Source organism: Heterocephalus glaber, unplaced genomic scaffold (genome assembly GCF_053883595.1).
Source record: "Heterocephalus glaber isolate CG9 unplaced genomic scaffold, H.glaber_assembly_v1.0 deba00001531, whole genome shotgun sequence".
Lineage (NCBI taxonomy): Eukaryota > Metazoa > Chordata > Mammalia > Rodentia > Bathyergidae > Heterocephalus > Heterocephalus glaber.
In genome coordinates, this window is record NW_028258329.1 from 21,584,460 (window position 1) to 21,609,744 (window position 25,285).

General features: G+C 39.7%; 1 protein-coding gene across 5 annotated transcripts in view; it reads left to right on the plus strand.

Annotated features, from left to right (window-relative positions):
- Efl1 (elongation factor like GTPase 1) overlaps positions 1–25,285 on the plus strand; it is a 139,644-nt gene that overhangs the window by 136 nt on the left and 114,223 nt on the right. For 2 of the 5 annotated variants that reach the window (XM_087188555.1, XM_087188558.1), the window contains exons 1-7: positions 10–270; positions 643–752; positions 4,245–4,312; positions 5,188–5,272; positions 13,850–13,983; positions 15,174–15,311; positions 16,883–17,097. In XM_087188555.1, coding sequence (XP_087044681.1) covers positions 662–752; positions 4,245–4,312; positions 5,188–5,272; positions 13,850–13,983; positions 15,174–15,311; positions 16,883–17,097 — 731 coding nt within the window. In that variant the 5' untranslated portion in view covers positions 10–270; positions 643–661. Of the gene's footprint in view, positions 1–9; positions 271–295; positions 549–642; positions 753–4,244; positions 4,313–5,187; positions 5,273–13,849; positions 13,984–15,173; positions 15,312–16,882; positions 17,098–25,285 lie in introns of those variants that run through there. The other 3 variants (XM_087188556.1, XM_087188559.1, XM_087188557.1) reach the window with 2 other exon arrangements.

Below are 25,285 nucleotides of genomic sequence, written 5' to 3' on the forward strand. Positions count from 1 at the left end.
GAGTGAGGGCGGGGAAGAGCGTGGAGCCGGGTGGGGTCGGGGTCAGCGTCGGGCCTACAGCTGGGGCTTCATGCGACCTGAAATCCGCAGAGAGATCGCAGAGACGGAGGGAGTGTGGTGCCGATGTGCTTCCCCTTTCATTCGGGAAGCCGTGGACGGTCGGCGGCGCACCTGTTTGGGTCCTCAGTACGTGACCCAAAACTTCACTGGGTTCTCTAGACAGTCCTAAAGCCCAGCGCTCACTTCCGGTGGCACCGCGCCGGAGAAAAGGTGAGGGACTCCGGGACAGGGGCAGAGGGGCCAGGAGGACTGTGGGCATCTCGGCTCCTCCCTGCTTGCCACCGACTGTCCTGGGTCCTCACGGGCTTGACAAGTTGACCGGACCGCGGGCCCCTGGCAGGTGTTACCGCACCCTCCCCCGCGCGCTGCGTGACCCGGAAGGGCGCGCTACTCCTTAGTGCCTCCGTGATCCATTAACTTTGAGCTGGGCCTGGGACTGAGCCTGGATAGGTGTATCCCATCAGGAAACGTTCATGGGCTTCTTCAAGGTATCTGAGAATGTTTGTCAGCACCCAGCGTTTCAGTTTCTTTTGCCTCAACTTTTAGCCCTTGTGTCATTCCTAACGCATGCTTAATTTCCAGTCCTGGGAAGTGAGTAACCATGGTGCTCAATAGTTTGGATAAGATGATTGAACTCCAGAAGAACACTGCCAACATCAGGAACATCTGTGTTTTGGCTCACGTTGACCATGGTAAGAATCTTTTTTAAGTGGCTTGTTCTCTTTAATAAAGGAGGCTTGCCTCTACATGTTTCAGTGGATGACGCTGTGGGCATTTAAGAGTGATGCTTGCTAAGAAGGCATTTCCTTTAAAATTTTGTGATGTCAGAAGTATGCGGTAAATGCAGGCATTGAAATAAATGCAGTAAACTAGTGATTAATGTTCTGTGTAATCTGTCACTTGGTTTTTGAGCAGAATGAAGCAGGACAAGTTGAGATAGACGTGAGTGGAAAGACTGTAGGTTGAGAGAACTAGAGGACTGGAAAGCGAGGGTTGAGTTAAGAAAAAACTTTACAGCATAATTGGTATCACACAAGTGGTAACTTATTTGCAGAAGAAGAAAATACATGAAGCAATAAGGCCAGGGATAGCTGATGTGTGGTGTATATGATTCTGGCAGACATTACTGTAACACCATATCACTGCTTCATGCTCAGCTTACTTTGGGTTTCAGACTACTTCTGCGTTCTGGTAGCCACAGCAAAGTGGAATGGGCATGTAAAAGAAAACTTACCTTGAAGGGGAGGGAGCATTAGAGAAGTGAAGAGGCAGGCTGGTCCCCCACTAGGCACAAGGATAAGGATTAAATGCTCCAGCTGACAGCCTGAATTCAAAACTCCTTTTTAAGTTATTTTGCCTCTTTGAGCTTCAGTATATATACACAGCATGAGTAAAATAGGATGAAAATCATACTGTATAGCAATGGTGGTGAACCTATAGCACTAGTGCCACAGCAGGCAGTTTGTTATCATTGAAAGCTCTAAAACGTTTGCCATCACTGCCTTATATGATGTGAGGATTAAATGTAATGATAATGAGAATCCTTTGGCAGGAAAATAAATAATTCATGATTTTCCTTTCTATTAGGTTGTGGTGAGCCAGTAGGAGAAAAAATAAAGCAGGTGTGATATAATCAAATGGAAGATTAGGGTAGACACGTGAAAGTGTTTAAGATGGATAAAAAGGAGCAAAGAGGCTAGTTAAGTGGCTCTTGTCATTGAGACAAGAGCTTGAGTCTGAGTACTGAGCGATAATGGGTCACTTTGTAGGTGAAGCCAACTAAGATTGAGTTTTTTATACCAGTCCAGTGACTGACTATTCTCTGTGAAGTTTTATAATTAATTATACTGCACATATTTTGATGGTATGAAGTAAGACAAGGTGTTTGTGTGTGTGTGTGTGTGTGTATGTGTGTATTAATATGTTCACAATGGGGCCTACATGCATGACTGTCCCAACAAGTGGCTTGTGGCACCTGGTGGGACTGTCCCATGCTGCCCAATAGGGAGGACAGTCGTGCATGTACCACTGGTGGTTCAAGTCAATAGGGACATGTTAAATTATGTGGAAAATGACTGCTGTGTGTATGTACATTATAAATTACTTTAAATTTACTCTTTAAAATTAAGTCAAACTGGTACTGTCCTAGAAAACCTATGATTCATTTTATTTATTCAATAACAATTGAAAGGCTACTATTAGGGCTTGTGTCTAGATGTCCCCCCAAAGCCTCATGCAGTCAAGGTGCGGCTTTTCACAGGTGGCTGGATCTAGAATGTGTGACACTGGAAATGATTCATGGTGCAAGGCTACATGTTAAAGGCACTAGGATTAAGGGTGTGAGTGCTACCCACCCTCAGGGCTGGAGGCCTGGATAAGATTTAAGGGACCAAAAGAGGCTTGTCACTCATCACTTGCTTGTTTCTGCTGTCTTCTGCCTGCCATGAACTGTTTCTCCTCTGTGATGCTCCTCTGCCTTGTCACCCTGCCTCGTAGCCAGCCAACTGTGAACTGAAACTGCTACACACTGCAAGCTAAATAAATCTTTCCTCCTTTAACTTTGGGTGTCAGGTATTTTGTCTAGAAATGAGAAAAGTCATTGAGATAGTTACTATATGTCAAACATTGTTCTGGTCCTAGGGATATGGCCATGAATAAAGCAGTGCCCCTGCTTTCTTGGTTCTTATGTTCAATGGGGGTTATATTTTTCCATATATAGGATGAATTCTACTTTATTGGGTAGCAGGAAAGTGTTGCTGTAGGATTACTTGCTAACATAATATTCACATGGCAAACAGATACCACATTATTAAAGATCTTCAGTTTTTCCATTGATCTCTGGTTTAAACTATTACTCAGATTCCATAGCTTTGCTAAAGTTCCTAGAGTGTGGTAAGGACTTATTAAAGAAAAACCTCTCCTTTTGTTAGAGCAACTCAACTGCAGTAATTATGTGTACTTACGCCATTTTTTAGACAAAATTACCTGTTTGTACCACTTGAAATTGGTGGACTTTAGTGGTAGTCTAATAAAGGTAACCATGAATGTACACGTGGAGTGTACAAAGACTTATAAAGTGGAGTCTAGGGTTAGGTTTGTATATGAGGTTGCTGTGGAGGCTACAGTGTAGCTGATGCCCTCTGCAAACTGTATTTCAAACAGTAGAAGATGGGTAAATTTCCTTACTGAATAACATTAGTTTAACAGTTTTAACTGGAAAATTCCAAGTAAGGTCATACATGGGGAAATGTGACAAATACTGTTTTACCCAGAGTACCTTTCAGAGACAAAAGTTGCTGCTGTCCTTTTGTCATTCTGAGCTATCAGGGGCTTAAGTTTATAAACATAGTCACTAGTATAGATATCGGGTAGTTAATAATAATAATTGTGGTAAATTTGACCAAATTCTTATAGGACAGATGAGTCAGAAGTGCTCTGTGTTTTGATTGGCATGATGATTTGCCTCATCAGTTAAAAGTCTGTGCACATTATTTAAAGTCTGTCTCAATTTAAGAGTCTTGTGCTTTAAAAAGTAGGGCCGGGGATTTAGCTCAGTGGTTTTGCTGCCTGCTGCGCAAGCGCAAGGACCCGAGTTCAATCCCCGGTACCAAAAAATAAAAAAAAATAAATAAAAAGTTGCCTGCTAATTTTCCAGGTAAGTGAATGGAATCTTCAGCAAGACTAAGTTTCAGCACAATAGAGTATCAGCATTTCTGACCTTCAGGTGGTATTCTGTTCACACATCTATAGTACTCTTAAAATGTCTCTTTTGTCTTATGGCACTTGGTGTAGCTAAATAAGAAATTTTTGTGAAACTAATTTTTATGACCAGACATTAAATATGTAGGAGCAATCTATCCTCTGACCTCTTTTTTAAAAGATATAGATTCTATAGGAAGAAAAGGTCTGAAGGAGTAGGGGAAGTGGGAGGGGTAGGGAAAAGGAAGAAGGGAAAAGAAAAAATATGAGAAAAGGAAAAAAATTGAAACAAAGACTTTGTAAATAGAGAGGGGTGGAGGGAGTGAGGGGAGGACAGGGGCATGGGGAAAAAATAAGAACCAAGATACGTTATGTAAAGGTATAAGATCCCAATGATGAATGTAACTGTATTGTATACCTAAAATGTACCAATGAACTTCATGGGAAAAAAAAGCTATAGATTCTAATTAATGTTATTTTGACAGGAAAAACTACTCTTGCTGATTGTCTCATATCTAGTAATGGAATCATCTCCAGCCGACTTGCAGGCAAGGTATGTTATATTTGATCATTATTTGTTGCATTTCAGAGAGTATTAACTCTCTACAAAGTCACGAGCCATTTGTTTTGTTCTTTAGTGGTCCAATAGTATAAAACATAGTACTTACACCCAGCATGGTGCACATACTTTTAGTTCCTGCACTTTGGGAAACAGGCAGCAGGATCACAAGTCTGAGCCTAGCCTGGACAACTTATCAAGACTCTTGTCTCAAAAAAAATGTTTTTTAAAGGCTGGAATGTAGCTCAGTGTGAAGGCTTTGAGATCTATCCCCAGTACCACAAACAACAATAACAACCAAACATAGTTACAGGCCAAAACCTTGGCCTTTATTGTGGACACTGAAGCTTTGTAAAAGCCAGTGAAATGGTGATAATCAATACTGTCTACTACTGTTTAAAAAAAAATGTTTAAAAATCTGTAAACTTGGGAAAAGGAATAAAAGCTTCTTATGCCCTTAGAAACTTTCTCTGCTTAGACTATGTCAGTTAACCTATGAACAGGAAAAGAACAGCTATGTTTGTGGTGAACAGAAGGAATTCCTGCACATGCTGCTTTCTGAATTTTCCTGGACTTCTCAGTCATTCTTTACTATAGTTTGGATGCACAGCAGTCTGGGAGATTACACAGTGTGGAATACATTTGAGTCCTAGAGGTACTGAGGTACTGACTTTCATCTGTGTTTTCCTTCCCCTACATAAATTTTCCTTCTCCATCCAGCCCCCTGCCCCTTAAGAAAAAACAAAAAACAAAAGGGCACTCTGTACTAATCTATACTAGTTTACAAGTGTTTAAAACAAAAATTAGCCTGTTTTAATGTTGCATTTTAGTTGAGTGGAAGTAAGGAAGTACGTACTGTGTTTTTCCAGTTAAGGTACATGGACAGCCGAGAAGATGAACAGATCCGAGGGATCACTATGAAATCCAGTGCCATTTCACTACATTATACAAAAGGTAAATTGATCTTTGTTTTAAAGAAGCACAACTTTGCGTCTTTCTTGCCCTCCTTTCTTTCTGAATTAATTGCATGCTTCTGTTTCTTTGCCTTAGAGTCCATGAATTTTATTATGACCTCTTCCAACAACCTGTTCTAAGAGTGAGGCCATCTAGGCCTGGATGCAGATGGGGACCTCTGTCTGGCTCAAGAGCAGAAGAGCTGGCAGTTTATATCTCTCTCCTACCAGGGGATTGTGTGGATATCTTCACAGGAAAGTTAGGAGCCCTGGGCTTTGCTGGCTTGGCCTTGATGTTCCTTTTCCTGGCTGAATCCTTGATCTGCCCCATTGTCTTCAAATTAGATTTGGAGTCTTATTTTCTCAACTATGAACTACCGTGACCCCAAATGAGGATGTCATTATTTTCATAACACTTCCAGGAATATTTCTGACAGAAATAGTCAAACCGGTGTGAGAAGTGTATCTTCACTGATATTCACCAAAAAGTTTGTATTAATGAAAAAAATACCAACAAGCTAAATGTTAGTAGGAGAGTGGTTAAAGAAATTGATATATCCATGCTGTGAAGTATTATGCAGCTGTTAAAACAAATGCTTGATCTAAGTAATGATACAGAAAAAAGGTATAAAAACCAAAAAAGCAAGTTGCAGACTATTTTTTTTTAAGACATGAATGTGTTTGGTTAATAAAATATGTCTGCAGATAAGGTGTCTGGGAGGATACATACCAAATCCTTAACATTATGTCCAGGGACTGAAGTAATGCATCATTTTTTAAAACCACCTCTCACATTTATGTTCTTTTTCAGTGATCCAGAGAATGGGACTGTCTTAGTTACTTTTCTCATTGCTGAGACAAAATACCTGACACCTGAAGTTAAAGGAGGAAAGGTTTATTTGACTCACAGTTTGTGGAAGTTTCTTTTCATAGTTGGGTGGCTCCAAGGCAGGGTGGCATCAGAGAGGCTTCCCAGAGGAGAAACAGTTCATGGCAAAGCAGGGCAGACAGAAGGCAGCAAAGCAGAGAAGTAGCAAGTGACTCTCTTTCTGTCCCTTATAGTCCATCCAGGCTACCCACCCTTAGGGCAGTATTACTCCCAATATCGGATACCCTTAATCTCAGCATCACATTTTAAATCCCAGCATCCTACACCCTAGATCCAGCCACTTCAGAGAAGCCCCACCTATGATCACATGAAGCTTTGGGGGATATCTAGATACAAGCCATAATGGGTCAAAAATGTGTCTATTTCTTATCTCCTTTTATAGACCTCAAGAGCTTTGTGGGCTTTCATAGTCTGTGCTCATGTTAGCAGTCTGTTTTTACTTGAAGACTCTTCTAGTGTCAGATTTAGTTTCTGTGCTCTAAACTGTCTCTTGTCACCATCACCTTCCTTTTTATTTTATTCAGGTTTAACCTGACACACTATAAAATTCACTCAATTGCACTTGGAGAATGGCCCCAGGACCTTGGGAATTGAATGATTTGGCATTTCTTGTCCAGTTCTGTGACCTTAGGCAGCTCACTCTCAGATTTTTTAGTTATGCTTCCTAGAGTGCACAGAAGAGACATGTAAACTAGCTTGGGTTGTAGTGGGAAGGCTTATTGAAACAATATATGTGAAATGATACTGGAAATGAGATAGATACATGGAAATTTTTTTCTTTCTTTGTGGTTAGGGGATTGAATCTAGGGCTTTGTGTGTGCTAGGCAAGTACTATACCACTGAGCTACCCCCAGGCACCACCCCCCAACATTTTTAAGTTTTTGAAATTTTGAGATGTGGTCTTTGTAAGTTGCTCAGCTGGCGTGGAACTTGCAGTCCTTCTGTGTCAGCCTCCTGAATAGCTGGGGAAAATGGGAGTCTTTGGGATAATGTCTTTTTGAAATTGGAGTCAGATTTGAATTCTGGAGCCAAGATGGCCCCAGAACCACATCAGTGAAAGTTGATGGACCTTCCCTCAGGAACTCCACTGTTGTCCTTGGGTTTGGTTGTTTTCATCTTGGTTGTTACCTTATATATCTTTCTCTTGAAGCTTTGGCTTACTTGTCCAATGAGGACAGAACTTGGAAATGTTGACTGAGCCATCGGCTCTCCCAACACCTAAGAAATGAGATACATTTTTCTGTTTCGCTTATTATTGATGATTCAGAGTAGGGTATTTCGTGCTCTGATAGTGGGTGAGTGGAAGGAGAACTGGATGGGACGGAAGCTGAAGAAACTCCACAGGTGACTTTTAGTTACCATGCTCCTCTCTTTCCTGCCCTCTCTGAATGCCTTCTTAGTTGTGAATCTGTATACTAAATCTGAATTAAGTTGTTTCTCTTTCTTAATTTTTCTGACTCTTAAACCAGCTGCAAAAAATTTTTTTAATCCTTACTTGGATTGAAATATAAGGTCTTATTAACAAACAAACAAGCTACAGCAAGCATGTATACTGTAGAGATGCTGAAAACGGTCAAAGTGGTAGTCTAGCATTTTCCCGGGGTCTAGTTCTTCATTGAGAAAATGGAGCCTCTCTTCTTTACAATTATGACCAACATGTGCTACAAATTTTGGAATCATATTGGTAAACCTTGTTATTTTTCTGTTTCTTATCCACCTCTTCTTGTGTGTGTCCTGTAAGGATACCATTCCTTTATCTTGTCATTTCAAGAGTTATAGAAAGTGTATTGTTGGGAGTATTTCCTAAGAGATCGAGAGGCAATAGAATGCCTTTGAATTCTTTAGCTTAGAATCCAGCTATAGAAAAGGACTATATTCAAATCGTTTTAAGAATTGGAAATTCATAGACTGCACTTTGAATAGTTTCAAAAATGTGCATTCCTGTCCTTTTTACTCTAGCCAGTCATTTTAACTGTAAGGAAATTTTGCTGTTGCAGAACTTTGATGTTTTTATTCTAATTCATTTGTTTGGATATTTTAAGTAAACTTACAAGTTTATGTTATAGAAAATTATCGTATATTCTATAATAAAATATCATACACAGGAATGAAATAGAGATCAGTTTTACCATGTTATTTAAAATTTTTATTTTTAACTCAATCAGAATTTTATGCACACATATGTGGATATACTGTGAAGTAAATACCTAACTTAATGTTCCTTCCAAGTAGCTTATTCTAACACCTGTAGTCAAATATGATTTCTAAGTACTGTATTATTCATTCTTGAACAAAGCTGGTATTAGTGCCTCTGTGTAAGTGGGGCATCTGGATGGGGTGTTAAGGACTGGAGAGTGAATTGTGCCTACCTGTGGTGGACCTTCCACACTCCTTTGGTGATGGTCATCACTGTTTATATCAGCTGATTAATGCTTTGTGGAAATTTGTTTTTTTAAGATTTTGAGTAATTTTTTAAAATGTTGTCAACTTATTTAAAAATTGTAAAATCCCATGCAGAACATACTGCAGTGGACTTTAGTTTATTAGGGTTAGTAACTTTTGGCGTTTTGGCTAGCTGATGACTTTGTTCAGCAGGACACTTGGATTCTCCCACGTGGCAGCCACATATAGCCAGGGTTGCTCCAGAAGTGGAGACCAGAGGTACAGCAGGTGTCTGCAAGGAGGTCCAAAGGCAAGGTCATCTCTGGAAACAGCTCTCTCTGGCTCACTGCTGGTGGCCAGGTACAGGACTGACATCCATGCTGGTTTCAGCTCTGTGGCTCTCTGGTCTTGCTCTCCAAAGGCAGGATATGGGGAACTGATTGGTGCCATCCAGAGTCAACACAAGGCCAGCATATGCTAGAAAGTCTTCTTTCTCAGTCAGCAGCAGGTACCTACCTTTCCTCCTGGCTCTGCAACTGTTACCTCATGATCCTGATGATTGTCCTAGTTCTTTGGAATTGGGGCTAGGAGGAAGAGTTCTGATGTCCTTCCTTTGAGGAAAGGTCAGACTTTTTTTTTTCTCTTTAGATGGTAAATGCTGTATTTTTCTGAAGCTTGCAGTTTATGCCAGGCCAAAGAGATTAGGTGCCTGATAGTGTAATTCAGAGCTAGGTATCTTGTACACATGGCTATGTTTAATCCTTACAGCATCCTGTGAGATGATACTATCCTTAATTTAGTTAAATGCAAGATAAAGTTCAGAGAGGTTAAGAAAAAGCAGCTTCTAGAATGCAGTACTAGTTCTAGGAGCCGAGTAATTTCATTTCTAGTCAGTTGACTAGGCTCAGGAGACTTTTGGAGGGCAGTCAACATAAGTCTCTCTCCTTTCACCACAGATTTCTGGGACTGCTTGTCTGCATCTTCTTTTGGCCAGCATTACCCACATCCCTGTTGTCCTTGGTCATGGCTCAAGCTGGAAGCCTCATGATCTGGCTTGGCTTTCAGTTTCTTCCCCGTGTTTCCTTGTGGTTCTGACACCCTCCCTCCACCTCCTACCAGACCTCATTCTGAGAACGTTCTGAGGTGAATAAACATCCCTTCATCCTCAGTATCTTTTTTATTGGTATCCCTTCCTCCTCCTGCCTTGCTGTCTTCTGACAACTCTGTTTTCCTGATACTTCTTTCAAATGCATGCTGTTTGTTTCTGCAGGGCCCTTGTATCTGTGGGCAGAACATCGAGTTGCCATTCTTCTTGTCCTAACACTAATCGCAAAGCTTCATCCCTCATTCTTGTGTTAAAACTCCTTTTGGGAGTCCTACCATTCTATTCTCCTTTCTTAGCATTATCAGCTCTTGGGCAGGATCCTTATTCATTGATGACTTTGGTACCTGGCTCATGATTTTCCTTTTCACCTGAATTCTCCAATGTAGTTTTACTGTCCTGGAGGATGACTTTAACAGCTTGCTTTCTCAACAGCAGGGTTATTCTCTCTTTCCCCAACCCACTGCCATGGCTATTTTTTGCATTTTAACATTTCCTAGAACTATGCATCTTTGACAGCTCAAATTTAAATACTCCCAGTGGGGTGAGGTGGCATGTGCTTGTACTCTCAGCTACTCAGGCTGAGGAGAGAGGATTACTTGAGCCCCTGAGTTTGAGACAAGTTTGAGCAACATAGCAAGACCTTGTCTCAGCAATAAGAGAAGTCTCTATGTATAACCAACTGAGAAGTGGTGAGCTTACTAGTGAAATCACTTAAAAAAAAAAAAAAGAAAAACAGAATTACTCCCTTCTCCATAATCTTCCATTCTCCCAAGTCTCACCCATCTAGTCAGGTGCACGTTCTTTGACTTCATGAGACTCTCCAGCTTTTTGAGCCCCATCAGCCTCCTCCCTTCACTTCTGACCCATACAGCCCACATTTGTCTTTTCACTGATAGTCTTACCACATACTGCTGGTTCCTTGACCTGCCGTACTCCTCCCATCAGAATTCCAACACCACTTCTTTCTCATATTTGGGTTAGATTCTCAACTTAGGCTTCAGCACTGCAGGCAGCCTTTCCATATCTGCCTTAATAGGTTTTGCCCATTTACCCCACAGCTGTTTGAAACCTTCTGGTGTCTCTGTGCCTGCCCTTCATCTTCTCTCTGCAGTTTCAGAAGACACCCTTAGCTTTGACTTCACTGAAAAGGATTCTCAGTTGCTTGCCACTATACATCAGTGGTATTTTGTGATACCCAGGAAATAAAGCAGCGGACGTTTCTGTTCCTGAATGCTTTAAAACAACACACAGCTCCAGGATTTCTGTTAAAATTGGGAAGATCATTCAGTATGCTTAAAATTTTTTTAATTTGTAATTTTCACTAGCAGTAGTAATAGTATTCCATAATTTTCAATGTATTTTTTTATTTGATCCTCACACAAAGTAGTGGGTGGCATTGAAGAAAAGTTTTAAAACAAAATTGTCTTAAGTCACAGCAGAGAGCTTTGTTATGGACTTTTTTCTCTAATGGATTTGGGATGGCTTTTCCTCTATCTTTGAAAGGTAGTTTGAAGTTGTTGGAAAAGGTTTAGGTGAAAAGGCCACTGAGGCAGTTGGGAGGCCCACCCTAGCTGAACCAACCTGTTCCTCTGTTGGGGTGTGACTGGCCAAAGCACTTTCTCCTCTTCACCCTTGAATGCATAGGAGAAACTACAGGTTTAATAGAGATAGACAGGCTTATTATTATTGTTATTATTGAGCTTCTTAGAATGTTTACTGTGTATGCATGTTCTGAGCTTGAGGGTTAGCTATATTTCCCAAGTTTATTTGTTTACACACTTATTTTTCAGGATGTAGATTTTCACATGGAAACATTCATGTACCACTAGTTTTTTGTTCCCTTGTAGATCTGAACCTACCACCTCTGAATTTCAAAGGGTCTGGAGTTGGATGCATATTTAGGGGTGACATAGCTAGTTCATTTTTCTAAAACTCCTGTAGTACCAATAGATGTGTGCATAGGAGGCCTGAGATCTCTGCATGAGTGCATTTTTAGAATCTTTGAAGGACCAGACAGGAGACCTAGTCTCTTAAACTTCTACTGTATATCAGGTTCAGATAGCTTCTCAAGAAGATGAGGAAGTGTTTGTAATTCTCTCACCTTGAAGTTTGGAATTTAGCTAAGAAACAATCAAGTGTAGTTTCTCAGCTGATCGAAGAAATGACAAAGACCATTAGCTAGAACTGGACATGCTTCTGGCTTGCTGCTTTTGTGACCTTGGGTAAATATCTTACCTTTAAGGGGTAAACAGCATTTCTGAAGTGAAGGATTAGGCCAAGGAAATTCCAAGTGATTACAAGAATCTCACAGCTTTTGCTTTATACAATAGGACTCTGGACCATGCTAGACTTGCTCATTTTTCTTCTGCTGATTTGATTGATTCCGTGTCATGTGTCCAAGAGGCTGATGAGAAGAACTGGTTGTGAGTGAGGTCTGACAGGAGGCTGGATTATGCATAGTGGGCCCTTGCTCCAGAGCCTGGAAATTTGACTTGATTTTCTTTGGAGCTGTCCACAGATTTTGGTGGAGCTTTCTCTAGTAGCTGAATGGGGCCAGAGTCCCTTACAAAACACTTCACCTAAAAATACCACCGAGTGGGGCCAGTGGTGCTGAGGAAGGTGGTCTCCTGTGAGCCCCCGGGAAGTCCTTCCCATACTTTTTCTGGGTTTTACCACCCGCTGAATCCTGGCATGTGGGGTGACACTGCCATCCTCAGTAGTCTTTAAGGTATTGTCTTTGGAGGTAGATGGATTTGAACTTCTCCTTTACTGTGTATTGCTTGATCTCAGGCATTTAAGCCCAGAGTCACATTCTAGCTAGATAGCCCTAAGACAGATACTTATCTTGTCTGTGCCCTGGTGAGCTACTCTGTGAAAGGGGCCCGTGCAGGAAATGACTGTACAGTTGCAGTACACATCATATACTTAGAACTGTGCCAAGCATAGACGGGCAATCCTTAAATGGTAGCTCCAGCTGTGGTACTGTTTTTTGTTTCATCATCATCGTACCATTTGGGGCATAAATCAGGTCATTAAAATTACATTGCAACTTTCTTCTTTAAATGGCCTGTAAATTATAACATCCCTATAGTAATTCTTTTTTTGTTTTTTTTAGGGGGGTACCGGGGATTGAACTCGGGTCCTTGCGCTTGCAAAGCAGGTGGCAGAACCACTGAGCTAAATCCCCGGCCTCCTAAAATAATTTTGGAGTACTCTGAGATTAATAAACACTAAGTTAAGGGAGGAGCAAAAGGATATAATTATTTTACTTTTAAAAATGAATTCTGTCAAACTTAGCAGTAACAGGGAATAATTATATAATTGTATAGTATTACTATTTTTCATGTGATTCACTAGATTATGTTTTGAGGCTAAATCTCTGTGACCTGGGGTGACCAGTTGTTCTGGCTTGGCTGGGACTGTGGGCTGGATAGGCTGTGTGAATGTTAGTGCCAGTCAGGGTGATGGTCACATTTGTTGTGACTGTCAAAGATGACAGTCTGTGTGAGAGCACAGAGCACACTGCTTGGCACACAGTTGCTGCTTAAATATTTGTAAAGTTTTTGTGAATTTTTTAGGCTTGAGTTTAGTTCTCATTGAGCACATTTACACACTGCTCTGAGAAGTTACCAGGAAGAACTTAGCCCACCCCTTTGGTTTTTTGAAGTTGGCATTATGGGCTCCTTTGAACAACCTTCATTTATGTCCTGTAGGCACTGGTTTCTTTCTATCTCCACGTCCTAATCTGTAAGAGGGAGGAGAAGAGTGTAATTTTATCTCATAGGGCTGGTGTCAGGGTTCAGTAATGTGATTAGCACATTCAGATTGCTTAGCACAGTGCCTGGCTCACACTAAGTTCTTTTTTTTCCTTGCAGTGCTGAGGAGTAAATCCAGGGCCTGTATGCTGCAGGCAGGTGCTCTAGCACCGAAGCATAGCCCTGAAGCATAGCCCCCCAGCACATTAATCTCTTATTAAGAGATTAAATGTTAGGGTAATCATAAAGTCCTTTAGCATGTTCTGTAGGTGCTGTTTTGCTATATCCCCACAGGGAGAGAAATTGGAATGATAACTCTTGGTTGAGCTGTTGGCTCCTTTAGCTTTGTTTACTCTTTCCTTGGAAGCTGCCTTTATTTAGAATGCCTGAGGAAGAGTAGTCTGTACCTGCACAGCTGAAAATGTGTGTTTTCAAACTTCATTTCAGATAATGAGGAGTACCTGATTAATCTCATAGACTCTCCGGGACATGTGGACTTCTCCTCGGAAGTGTCAACAGCTGTTCGAATTTGTGATGGGTGCATCATTGTGGTAGATGCTGTGGAAGGGGTCTGTCCACAGGTAATGGTGTGGTGAGAGAATACTTAACTGGCTAAATGGTAGGGGAAAGAGGAGAAACTGCTGATTACTGTGGCCTCTTCAGGCATTTTGCTGACAGACAGGTGGGTTTTTATTTAATATTTGATAATGTTCCCATCTGTGGTGGAATTAAATGATCGTTTTGAAGGATCTTAGACATGATGACTTCACCTTAGATCCTTTGAAGTCTCTGTTCTATCCTCTTAGGGATGCAGCATAAATTGGAGGAATGTAGGAGGGGCTGGGGTTCCTGAATTGTTGAGGTGAAAGCATTGGAGGAGCTGGCTCTCTGGCAGATAGGAGGAATTCTCTTCTATTGGCTCCTCGGTCTCCACTTCTGCCTCCAACCAGTCACACGCGAATACTCCTTTCCTACTTCCCTGCCTTCCTCTTCTACTCTTCCAACTCCAGCTAGAAAAATTCACCTGACTACCAGAGGGAACATGGGGTTCTGGTGGAGATGGAGTCCAGAGTACCTACATTTGTTTCCTTTAAATTTTTTTGAAAACTTACATTTTATCTTTTTTTAAAAAAGAATAATAAAAGGTTTAAGTTACTCAGATGGAGGAAATTTGGTATTCAAAGAAGATGAGCTGTGATTGTCCTCTGGCCTCTGCCCTGATTTCTGCTGAGAGCTCAGGTGTCCCCACTGAAGAAGCACAGCCTCTTGTCGGGGTGATGTCTGGGGTGTCCTGGCAGGACAAGTGAGATTAACACACTTGACTTGAGAGTACGAGAACCATAGTTATCTTCAAGAAACCATGTTACGGTCAGGGAGGCGAGCATGTGGTTTCTGGGGGAACATTTTACTTTTTGACCTTTGTGCTGATATTGTGGGTGTCCATTTATAACAATTACCTTAACTCTGTATGTGGGAGGGTGTGTGTCTGTCTATAGACACACATACACATATTTCCACCAGACTGCTGTCTTTATGTGATCTTAATCATCCTTCTTAAATGAGCTGTCAGTTCCACAGTCACAAGGATGATTCTTGCCCATAGTTCTTCATTGCTGTGTTGTACGTGTACTTGTGGAGGCCTCATGTCTACTGGTGTAGTCCGAGCGCTGATAAAAGGATATGGGGATGTATTGGTTGTTAATCAAAATTTCATATGTATTGTAATTACTGCAAATCCTGATTTGTACATTTCTTGTTTTGTTGTTATCAGACACAGGCAGTTCTGCGACAAGCGTGGCTGGAAAACATACGTCCAGTTTTAGTGATTAATAAGATAGATCGTTTGATAGTGGAACTAAAATTCACCCCACAGGAGGCATATTCTCACCTCAAGAATATTTTGGAACAGGTATGGTACTCTTCAGTATTGTAAAAAGTAGGCTTCAATGAAGAGTTGAGTGTGAAGTGTTGCTAACAGAAAATTCAGTTACGTACTCAGAGTTCCTGCTAGAGTCTTCACATGTGACTGAGATAGCAGAGCTATCATGCTCTTGGAAACCCTCCAGTCTCCTAGAGGCATCATACACCAAAAGCTTGGATGGTAGGCTGTCCTTTTTAAGACTGTGGTTTGGTACCATCTGTCTCTAGATGACATTTTATCCAAGCATTTGTTTATTCAGCAGTATATATGTTGTATAAATGAAATATCAAATGCCCATTGTGTGCTAGGGATTGTGAATATCAAGATGGACAGGTAAGAGTCCGTGTTTTCCAAGAGCTCATGGTGTAGTATAGGTGTAGTAGGGGAGATGAACACTTAAAGAGAGATCTGAATGACGTGATCAACTGTGGGTGTGATTCAAGAGCACAGAGAAGGGCCACTTACCCCAGTCTGCATCAAGAGGGAATGGACGAAACATCTGGCTAGGCAAACCTTGAGATGGAAGGAAGGTGAGAGTTGACTAGGTATAGTGAGAGGAAGGACATTCATATTTTTTTTTTTTGTTTTGGTACCGGAGGTTGAACTCGGGACCTTTTCGCTTGCAAGGGAGGCACCAGAACCACTAAGCTAAATCCCCGGCCCAAGAGGAAGGACATTCAGAAGAGCTGGAGTAAGATGTGCAAAGTCATAAGGGCAAGTGAGAGCACAGTACAGTGTTTCTCCCAAGGAAATTGGTGTAGCTAAAGAATTAGATCATATTGAGCAGTGACAAGAGATGGGAGAAAGGAAGGGAAGACATTGATTTTGGCAAGCCTTGTATGGCACTCATAAGAGTTTGACATTTGTTCAAGACAAAAACCATTGACAAGATCAGCTTGAGAACGTTGATTTGCTGAAGGGAAGAAATAATAAAGGTAGAGCCATGAAAAAGAATGTTTGGTGGATTGAGTTCCCTGCAGACGTAGCAGAGGTGTAGAAGTACCTGCCCTGCCAAGAGACCCTAGAGAAGTAACTCCATCCTGCTGGGCAGGAGAAGGGCCAGCAGCCCTTGTGGGTTTGAACAGGCTTCTAGGCTGGAACATAGGGAACTTGCAGAATTCTGAGTAATAGGTTCCATTTTTTGTTTTTGGTAGGAAGGAAGATTATTTATTGGAAGTAAAAATAGTTGGGGATTAGAGGTTGAGAAGAGGACCCAAGAGAGTGGTGAAAATTTCAAATGGTTGATGTGAGAAATGGGCAGAGGAGTTGATGAAGGTCACAAACTAGGGTTTTGAAATTTGGAAACCATAAGTTCCTAGCAGTACTGCTTGCCCAGTACTAAAAATACAAAGATGACACATTAGCATTTACATCAGTAATAATAATCACAAAAATGACCTTGCAAAAGCCTAATTTAGTTTTGGATGGATTAACACACGAAATTAATTATTAATTGATTGTCTCTTCCAGTGAGCCCAAACGATGATGATATAAGTGTCTCCTGCTGGGAGTATGCTAAGCATCTGAGTGATACTCTGCCATTTCACCATCTCTCCTAGATTAACGCACTGACAGGAACACTTTTTACTTCTAAAGTCTTAGAAGAAAGAGCAGAGAGAGAAACTGACTCCCAAGTAAATCCAAATTCTGAACAAGGAGAGCAGGTGTATGACTGGAGCACTGGCTTGGAGGACACAGATGATTCTCACCTTTACTTCTCCCCAGAACAAGGGAATGTGGTGTTTGCCAGTGCCATAGATGGGTGGGGCTTTGGGTAAGTCTTTTTTGGAGTCTAATTAAATCTTTGTGGAATTTACGTAAAGTTAGTTTTTTAATACTTTTTGAGATAATTGTAGATTCACATATAGTTGTAAAAAAATAATATGGAGCATTCTCTTGTATGCCTTACTCCCAGCTCCCATGGTTAACATCTTACAAAACAGTATTACAGTATCACAGTCGGGACACTGACAGTGAAACAGTCAGGGTAGAGAACATTTCCCTGCAAGGACCCCACAGCTCTTATGTTGCCACACCTTTCTACCTCTAGACCTTCCTTACCCTCTGACAAACATTCCTATTTTCCATTTCTATAATTTGTCTTTTCAAGAATGGGATAGAGATGGAACTAAGCAACATGTACCCTCTTCTGCATTGTTTACTCAGCATTGTTGCCTAGCTTGTCCAAATTGTGTGTGTTACTAGTTCAGTCTCGAATGCTCGGAACTGGATGTCTCAGGTTTAGGGTTTTTCAGGTTTTGGAATATTTACACATACATATTGAGATATCTTGGGAATGGAACCCAAGTGTTTTTTTTTTTTTGGCTCATTTGCCTCTTATACACATTGCCTGAAAGTAACGTTCTGCAGTATTTTTAGTATGCCCATGTTTTGACTGGGACCCAGCACATGAGTTCATGTGGAATTTTCTACTTGTGGTGTGTCAGCCCTCAAAAAGGTTAGGATTTGGATTTTTGGATTAGGGATGCTCCACCTATAATAGTTTTTTTTTTTTATTACTAGTAGCATTCCATGATATGGCTTTATCGAAGTTTAACCATTCACCTTTTTAAAGGTCATCTGTGTTTTTTTCCGATTTGGGATTAATATGTAAGCTAATAGACACATTCATGCACAGATTTTTGTGTAAATGTAAATTTTTATTTTCTGGAGAAAAGAATGTCAGAGGTGCATTTGCTAGGTCATATGGTAGTTGCAGTCTTAGTTTGCTCTCCAGGAGTGCTATTTTATGTTCCTGTCAGCAGTGTATGAGTGATCTAGTTTTTCTGTATTTTCACCATCACTTATATTGTCACTGTTGTTATTTTGGCCACTAATGGTGGGGTACTGATAAGTTACTGTGCTATTAATTTTCGTTTTCCTACCACCTATGATGCTGAAGTCTTTTCCTGTACTGACTTCTTGTCTGTATTTCCTCTTGGATGAATTCTCTCCTCTATTTTCTAATTGATTTGCTTGTCTGTACTGTGGAGTTTTGTAAGATCGGTATAATTTAGATACTAGTCCTTTGTCTCATATATTTTTGGCAGATAGTGTTTTCTCCTAGTGTGTAGTTTGGCTTTACATTCTTTTAACAGTGTGTTCAACAACAAAGTTTTTAGTTTGGCTAAAGTACAGGTTACCACTTTTTCTTTTTATGGGTCTTGCTTCTAGAGTCAAGTTTAAGAACTCTTTACCTATCTCTAGATCCTGAAGATTTTCTCATGTTTTCTAAAAGTCTTACAGTTTCACTTTTTACATTTAAGTCTGAATTATTTTGAGTAATTTTTATATACAGTGTGAGGATTATGCCAAGATTTATTTTTGCCCGTGGATGTCAAATTATTCTAGCAGATTTTTTTTTATTAAGCTTACTCCCCCATGAATTATTTTTGTACCTTTATCAAAACCAGTTGGAAGTCAAATGTGTTGGCACACACCCGTAATCCCAGCACTCTGGGAAGCTGAGGCAGGAGGGTCACAAGTTGGAGCCCAGGCTGGACAACTTAGTGACTTAGTAAGAGCCTGTTGCCAAAAAAAAAAGAAAAGAAAAAAATGAAAGGGGGCTGGGGATATAGCTTATTGCAAAGACCCTGGGTTCAATCTTTAGTACTAGAGGAAAAATAAAATTGGACATATTTGTATGGGTCTGAGTATTTTGTTCTTTTCCACTGATATATGTATTTATTTGTCTTTCGAATTACCACATAGTATTGATTATTCTAAGTATAAAATAAGTCTTGGAATCAGGTAGATTATTTCTGCCAACATTCTTTTTTAAAATTACTTCTTTAAGGGTCTGTGCCTTGTCATATAAATTTATAGTAATCTTACCTACATCTGCAAAATAAATGTTGCTAGGATTTTGATAGAAATTATACCTTTGATAGAATTGATACCTTTGTTATGTTGAGTCTTGTCATTTATCATCCTTTTTTTCTTTTTTTTTTTTTTGGTGATACTGGAGATTGGACCCCGGGCTTTGTGCATGCTAGGCAAGTGCTCTTCCACTGAGCTATACCCCCATGTCGAGTCTTCTAATTCATGAACACTGAATATTTCTCCATTTATTTAGACTTTTGTTGATATCTTTTATCAACATTTTATCACTTTCAGCATATGAATCATATACATGTTACATTAGATTTACATCTATTTTTCAGATATTTATTCTTGGTATGTACAAATATACTTGATTAGTGTATGTCCATCTTGCTCACTGTGACTTTTTCTTATCTTACTGTGCTGGTTGGATCTTCCAGCGCTCTTTGACTAAGAGTGCTGAGGGTTGGCGTTCTTACCTTACTCTCAGTTTTAAGGGGAAAACATTGCCTTTTTAAATTTATTTTTATTCTTTGTACAGAGGATCAAACCCAGGGCCTTAACACTGAGCCAGTTCCCTGGCCCTTTTTATTTTTTATTTTGAAACGGGGGTCTCACTAAGTCACTAAGTTGCTTTAGGCTTGGCTCCAACTCATGATCTTCCTGCCTATACCTCCCAGAGTGCTGGGATTATAGGCATACATCACTCCTTTGTGCTAGTCTTTCACTACCGGGAATTATGTTAGCTGAAGGCTGTTTGGATGCTCTTCATCAAGTTAAGGACATCCCCCAGTATTATTATTTTTCTGAGTATCATTATTATAAATGAGTTTCACATGGCTTGTCTGTATTGGTTAATATAATCCTGATTTTCGTCTTTCGCTTGTTAATAGATTATGTTTGTTGATTTTGGAATGTTGTACCAATATTGCATCTCTGTGTAGATTTTATATACAATTGATTATTTAAAAGCTTTATTCTTCGAATAAATTAAAAGCATATAACCCTATATGCCACAAAAGTCTCCCACCTTTTTCCTTAGCTCAGTTCATCTCCTGGCAGTTGGCTGTATATTTTTTGAGGTTATTTATGCATGAATCAGCACATATAACTTACTCTAGCAGAAGTTAATATGGAAATGAATTTATTGAAGCTTTATATGCTATGCTAGACATTGAGTTAGTCACTTTATTTAAATTATGTCATTGCAATTTTACAACCATTCTTTGAAATATATGTTAACATTTATTATCTAAGTCTCAGAAATATTGAGGAATTTAACATTACTCGGCTACTAAGTGGCAGAGCTGATATTAAGATTAAAGCTTGTCTCACTCTTAAGGCTTGTGTTTTCTTACCATATTTCTTCTCTGAGATCTTTACTGTGGTGTAGAGACTCTTGTTTCCTTTTTTGGTACCAGGGATCAAACTCAGGACCTTGTGCTTGCAAGGCAGGCACGGTGCCACTGAGCCAAATCCCCATCCCCTCTTGTTTCTTCTTATTACTCCTTCTGAATATGCACGTGCTGGGGCCATGAACAGTGTTATTAATTTTTAGAATGTGGTAGCTTATTTATAACATTTCTTAACCATAGCTATTGTTGAGCTGTGGAATTTTAAAGGATTATATTTTTTGAGAAAAGTGTCTTTAGCTTGGAGAAATAATTGTGGGACTATAATGAAATATACTCGACTTGTGGAGCTTAATTTTGCATATACAGGGAACCTTGACTTAATGAACTCAGTTTGTTCTCAAGGGCTGGTTGTAACTCAGGTTGGTCAGTTGAAGGCTTGGGCTCCTCTACATACAGGCAGATCTCAGTGTCCTTAGATATTGGCCAAGGTTTTCTTCAATTAACCACACACAGGAAAAGATGTTGTAATGTTCCTTCGGGAACTTTTTAAGGGTTAAATCTGGAAGCACAAGCAGCCGGCATTTGGGTCATAACTCAAGACTTTGTTTGTAAATAAAACTAAAATTCCTGTCATAACCCAAATTGTTCATATGTTAGACTGATCATAACTCAAGGGTCCACTGTAGTTTGAAGGAATCATAGAACCAGAAATCATGCACCAGGATAAAACAGTATCTGTTCTGAAATGTGTATTAACATGACCTGGAAATGGGAAAGAAGAAGGGTGTTAGCAGTTGACTAGAATGCAAGGCTTGGGGATCACAGACCCAATCTCTGGCTTTTCCTTGTCCTCCTTTTTATAGGAGTTTATCCCCTAGTTTCCTTTTGACTAAACAGATTTTACCTTGAACACCATAATATAATATAATTTTCCATGTTTGTAAAAAATTGTAAACCTTAGTCCATTTGGTACATGGAAGGGCATACTGAATATAAATAAATTTAGGTATATAGTAAAGATGGAAAGTATGAACCTGCAGAGAAGTTACACTTTTCCAACATGATTGCTGGCATGACATTATCACCTTTCTGGACTTCAGTTTCCCATCTAAAGATAAGAATATTGGCTTAAGATGATTTCTAAGCATTTCTTCCAGTTACTACAGTGATTCATTCAGTAATATTACAGGATTGTACTTGCTGATTCCTAATTTGAGAGCATTCTGCTAGTGAGCCACAAGGTGGAGGGCTTGTCCTTCTCTTGTAATGGTTTTCATAATTAATTTAATGTTTCATGCTAATTTTAGTCAATCTGGCAAATTGGAAGGTGTTTTCTGTGGAAGGAGAAGGAATGGGGCGAGTCTTGAATGTATAGAATAAGGGTAACTTGTGTACCCCTTTCAACTTTTGACATTTTTAGATACTATCAGTCAGTAAGGGCATATTCTCTTGTGTTAGACGTCAGATTTAGAGATAGGCTAGTACATACTCTCAACAGATCAAGGCGTTAATGGATGGGGCAATGATGAAAGTGATAAAAATGGAAGCACCGCAGGCCTTTCCTTCCAGTTTTCCTCTTAATTGTCAGTGAATAGGGAAAGTTGGCCACTGCAGGTGTCAAAAAAGAGGGTAAATGAGAATGCTTCAGAACTTACTATGGTGCTATAAACTCTTATACAGTGGGACAGAATTCAGAAGACTGACTAGAGGATGAACACGGGTCTGCTCCCTAAATCTGTCTTGTTAATTGATGTTACTCCAGGGGAATAGTTGGGTTGGTAGCAGTAAGAATCTAAGTTCCTATTTGAGGTAAGTAGAACTGAGGCCTCAGCTTTATAAAGTAAGGATAGGGAAGAAGAGATGATAAGGCCTTCCCAGTAGTTTCATTTAGCTTTGTGCACCAAAGTCTTAGAATCCTGCAAGTAATATTAATCCACCGAATCAACTGAGGTGCAGAAGGGTATGTGGCTGCATAACTTCACACCTAACTGTCATTCAGGAAGATCAGCAACAAAGCAAGTGAGGTCTTGAAGTACAAATGTGTTCTGCAGGTCTCTTCTGAGAATCTCATTTGTGGTTATTCTATAGAGGAAGTGAAGTAAATTAGAGCTGCAGAATGGCAAAGTTGTGTTAGAAGCTGTTGGTATTTTAAAATTAGAACTAACGACAGGTAAGTGAATAAAAGCACTAAGTTGTAACAGGGAATGGGTTGGTGTAAATAAGCAAATTTTATGATAACTGGCATGAAAAATAGAATGAAAAGGATAAAAAAGTAAGATTTTGAGAGATTTATGTACCCGTATGTGTATGCACATGCATGTGTAAATACATGGTAGACTAGAAAAGCTTGACGATAAATGAACAAATGTTCCACTGTAATTTATGGTTCATAGAAGTTTTAGGAGTTATGAAAATCTTTAAATTTATCACTTTAAAAATTGCAGGTAGGGTATTTGACACTTTGAAAGGTAAAAGAAACTATGGCACAGTTTGGGTAATGCACATCAGGTTTTAAAATCCTGGGAACATGTTCAGAAGCTGCACTACAGATCCAACTGGTGCCAACAGTTGTGACAATAAATGTATGAAATTCCCCATTAAGGAGATAAAGTATTTTAAAGAAGGAAAACTCATTAAAGAAAACAAATCCAGTAGTTTTCTATGCAAGTAGATAAACATAAGCCTAATGGACAGATGCTAAACACCAAAGCTTTGGCTTAGATACATCAATCAAATGTGAACAGAAAAAGCAAGCTTGGCAATATTAGTAATAAAATTCATGCCAAATTAATTATGGCATAAAGATAATTTTTATATGTAAATTGACATTTCAGTAGCAAAGAGACAATTCTATTTATCAAATAACATACTGTATAGGACAAAAACAATTATAAGTAGAACTTTATAGGCTCATGATTTGGAGGAGATTTTAATGTATCACTGGTCACTTGTTAATTAGACAGAAATATAGCCCCCATAAATAGTATAATATTTGTCTTAAGTATCAGTGAAGGATACACAAAAATTAGTCCTATGTTGTTTCTGAAAAAAGATTCAAATTTAAAATATACAAAAATGCCGGGGATTTAGCTCAACGGCACCGTGCCTGCCTTCCACGCGCAAGGTCCTGACTTTGATCCCTGGTACCAAAAATAAATAAATAAAATAATATGAAAATGTAACAAGTTTGATGCATTAATCACTTAGTCATTATCTCTAGTTTTAGGTATCTGAGAGTAGACCCACATTGCCATTCAGAGATCAGAGTTTCAGCTTTATTCATTGAAGCTCCAACACATATCACCCCTAAAAATCAAGCATCTCTGAAGAATTAGGTTGAAGGCTGTTTGGCAACTCAGGCCCTAGTGGTTGCCTTCTATTTTTTCCCTCCACCAGGACACCCTTGGTGCGTGGAGGATTGCAACCTGCCTGGCACAATCTGGTGTTGCCAAATGGAAAGCTGCAGAGATAGAGTCTTGATTTACATCTTGATTTGCATTTGCCCTGCTGCAGGTTGCTGAACCACCAGAAACCAGGAGTAGGCAGCTGTTTCTTTGTGAAGCATAGCAGTTCTACCCAGGGAGTGAGTCTTTCACTTTCTCTTCACTGTACTCCTTTTGGTGTTCCCTTATTGGGAAAGATGCAGAAGTCTCTTTGGAGGGAGATGAGACTTGTGGAGAAAAGGGGAGTTTCCTTCTTCAGAAGGCAAAAACATTCATAAATTAATATACAGATTTTATAGAAATCAACATTTTGGAAAATTAAAAGAACAAAGGCTATGCTGAATAACTATTGAATCAAATAGGAAGTGAAATTTACAATAGCAAATTACTTAGAAAGTAATGGCCCCTTGAATTCAGCTGCAGAATGTTAATAGCCTGTAACTGTAATTTGGATTTTGGTTTCTGACTGGCTTTCTCTCACTTACACCTCTGAGAAGGGTCACTGGATATTTATTTTCAGCAGTTTCTGTAGTGTCTGGTTTTGCTTCTAAGCTGCTGCTTGATGGCTTTTAACGTTTCTGATTCCCACCATAATCAGACTTCTGCAACACAGCTTCTTAAGAATGACACCAATGGGCTTACATCAGTTGTCATTAACCCCTAGGTTTTAGCAGTACCACATTTCTGGCTGACCTGTAAAGAATTGTCTGCTGTGTACTAACATTGGGTTCTTTCTACAGTGCAAGAAATGGAGTCTTTGAACTACATGTTTTATGGCAGTTTTGGATTCACATCAAATTTGAGTGAAAGATACAGAGATTTTACCAACTCCTTTGCCCCCACACATACATTCGCTGTTACTATTAGTATATTTGTTGCAGTTGATTAACCCACATTGACACATCATTATCACCCAAGGACTTCATTAGGGCTCACTCTTCGTGTTGTTTTGCACTTTGCTCATTTGGACAGGTGTGTAGTATCATGTATTCACCACTATATTGCCATGCAGAATAGTTGCACTGCTCTAAAGCTCCTCTGCTCCACCTACTCATTCCTCCCACCCTCAATCCAGAGCAGCCTAGGATTTCTTTACTATCTCCGCAGTTTTGGCTTTTTTGAAATGCCATGTAGTTAGAATCAACTGTATATATCCTTTTCACATTGGCTCCTTTGACTGAATAATAAGTATTTAAGTTGCCTTCCTGTTTTCTCATGGCTTGATAGTTCATTTCTTAGTGCTGAATAATATTTCATTGTCTGATTGTACCTTAGTTTGTTCATTTACTCATTAAAAAGATACCTTAGTTACTTTAGCAGTTTTGATTGGACTGCTATAACC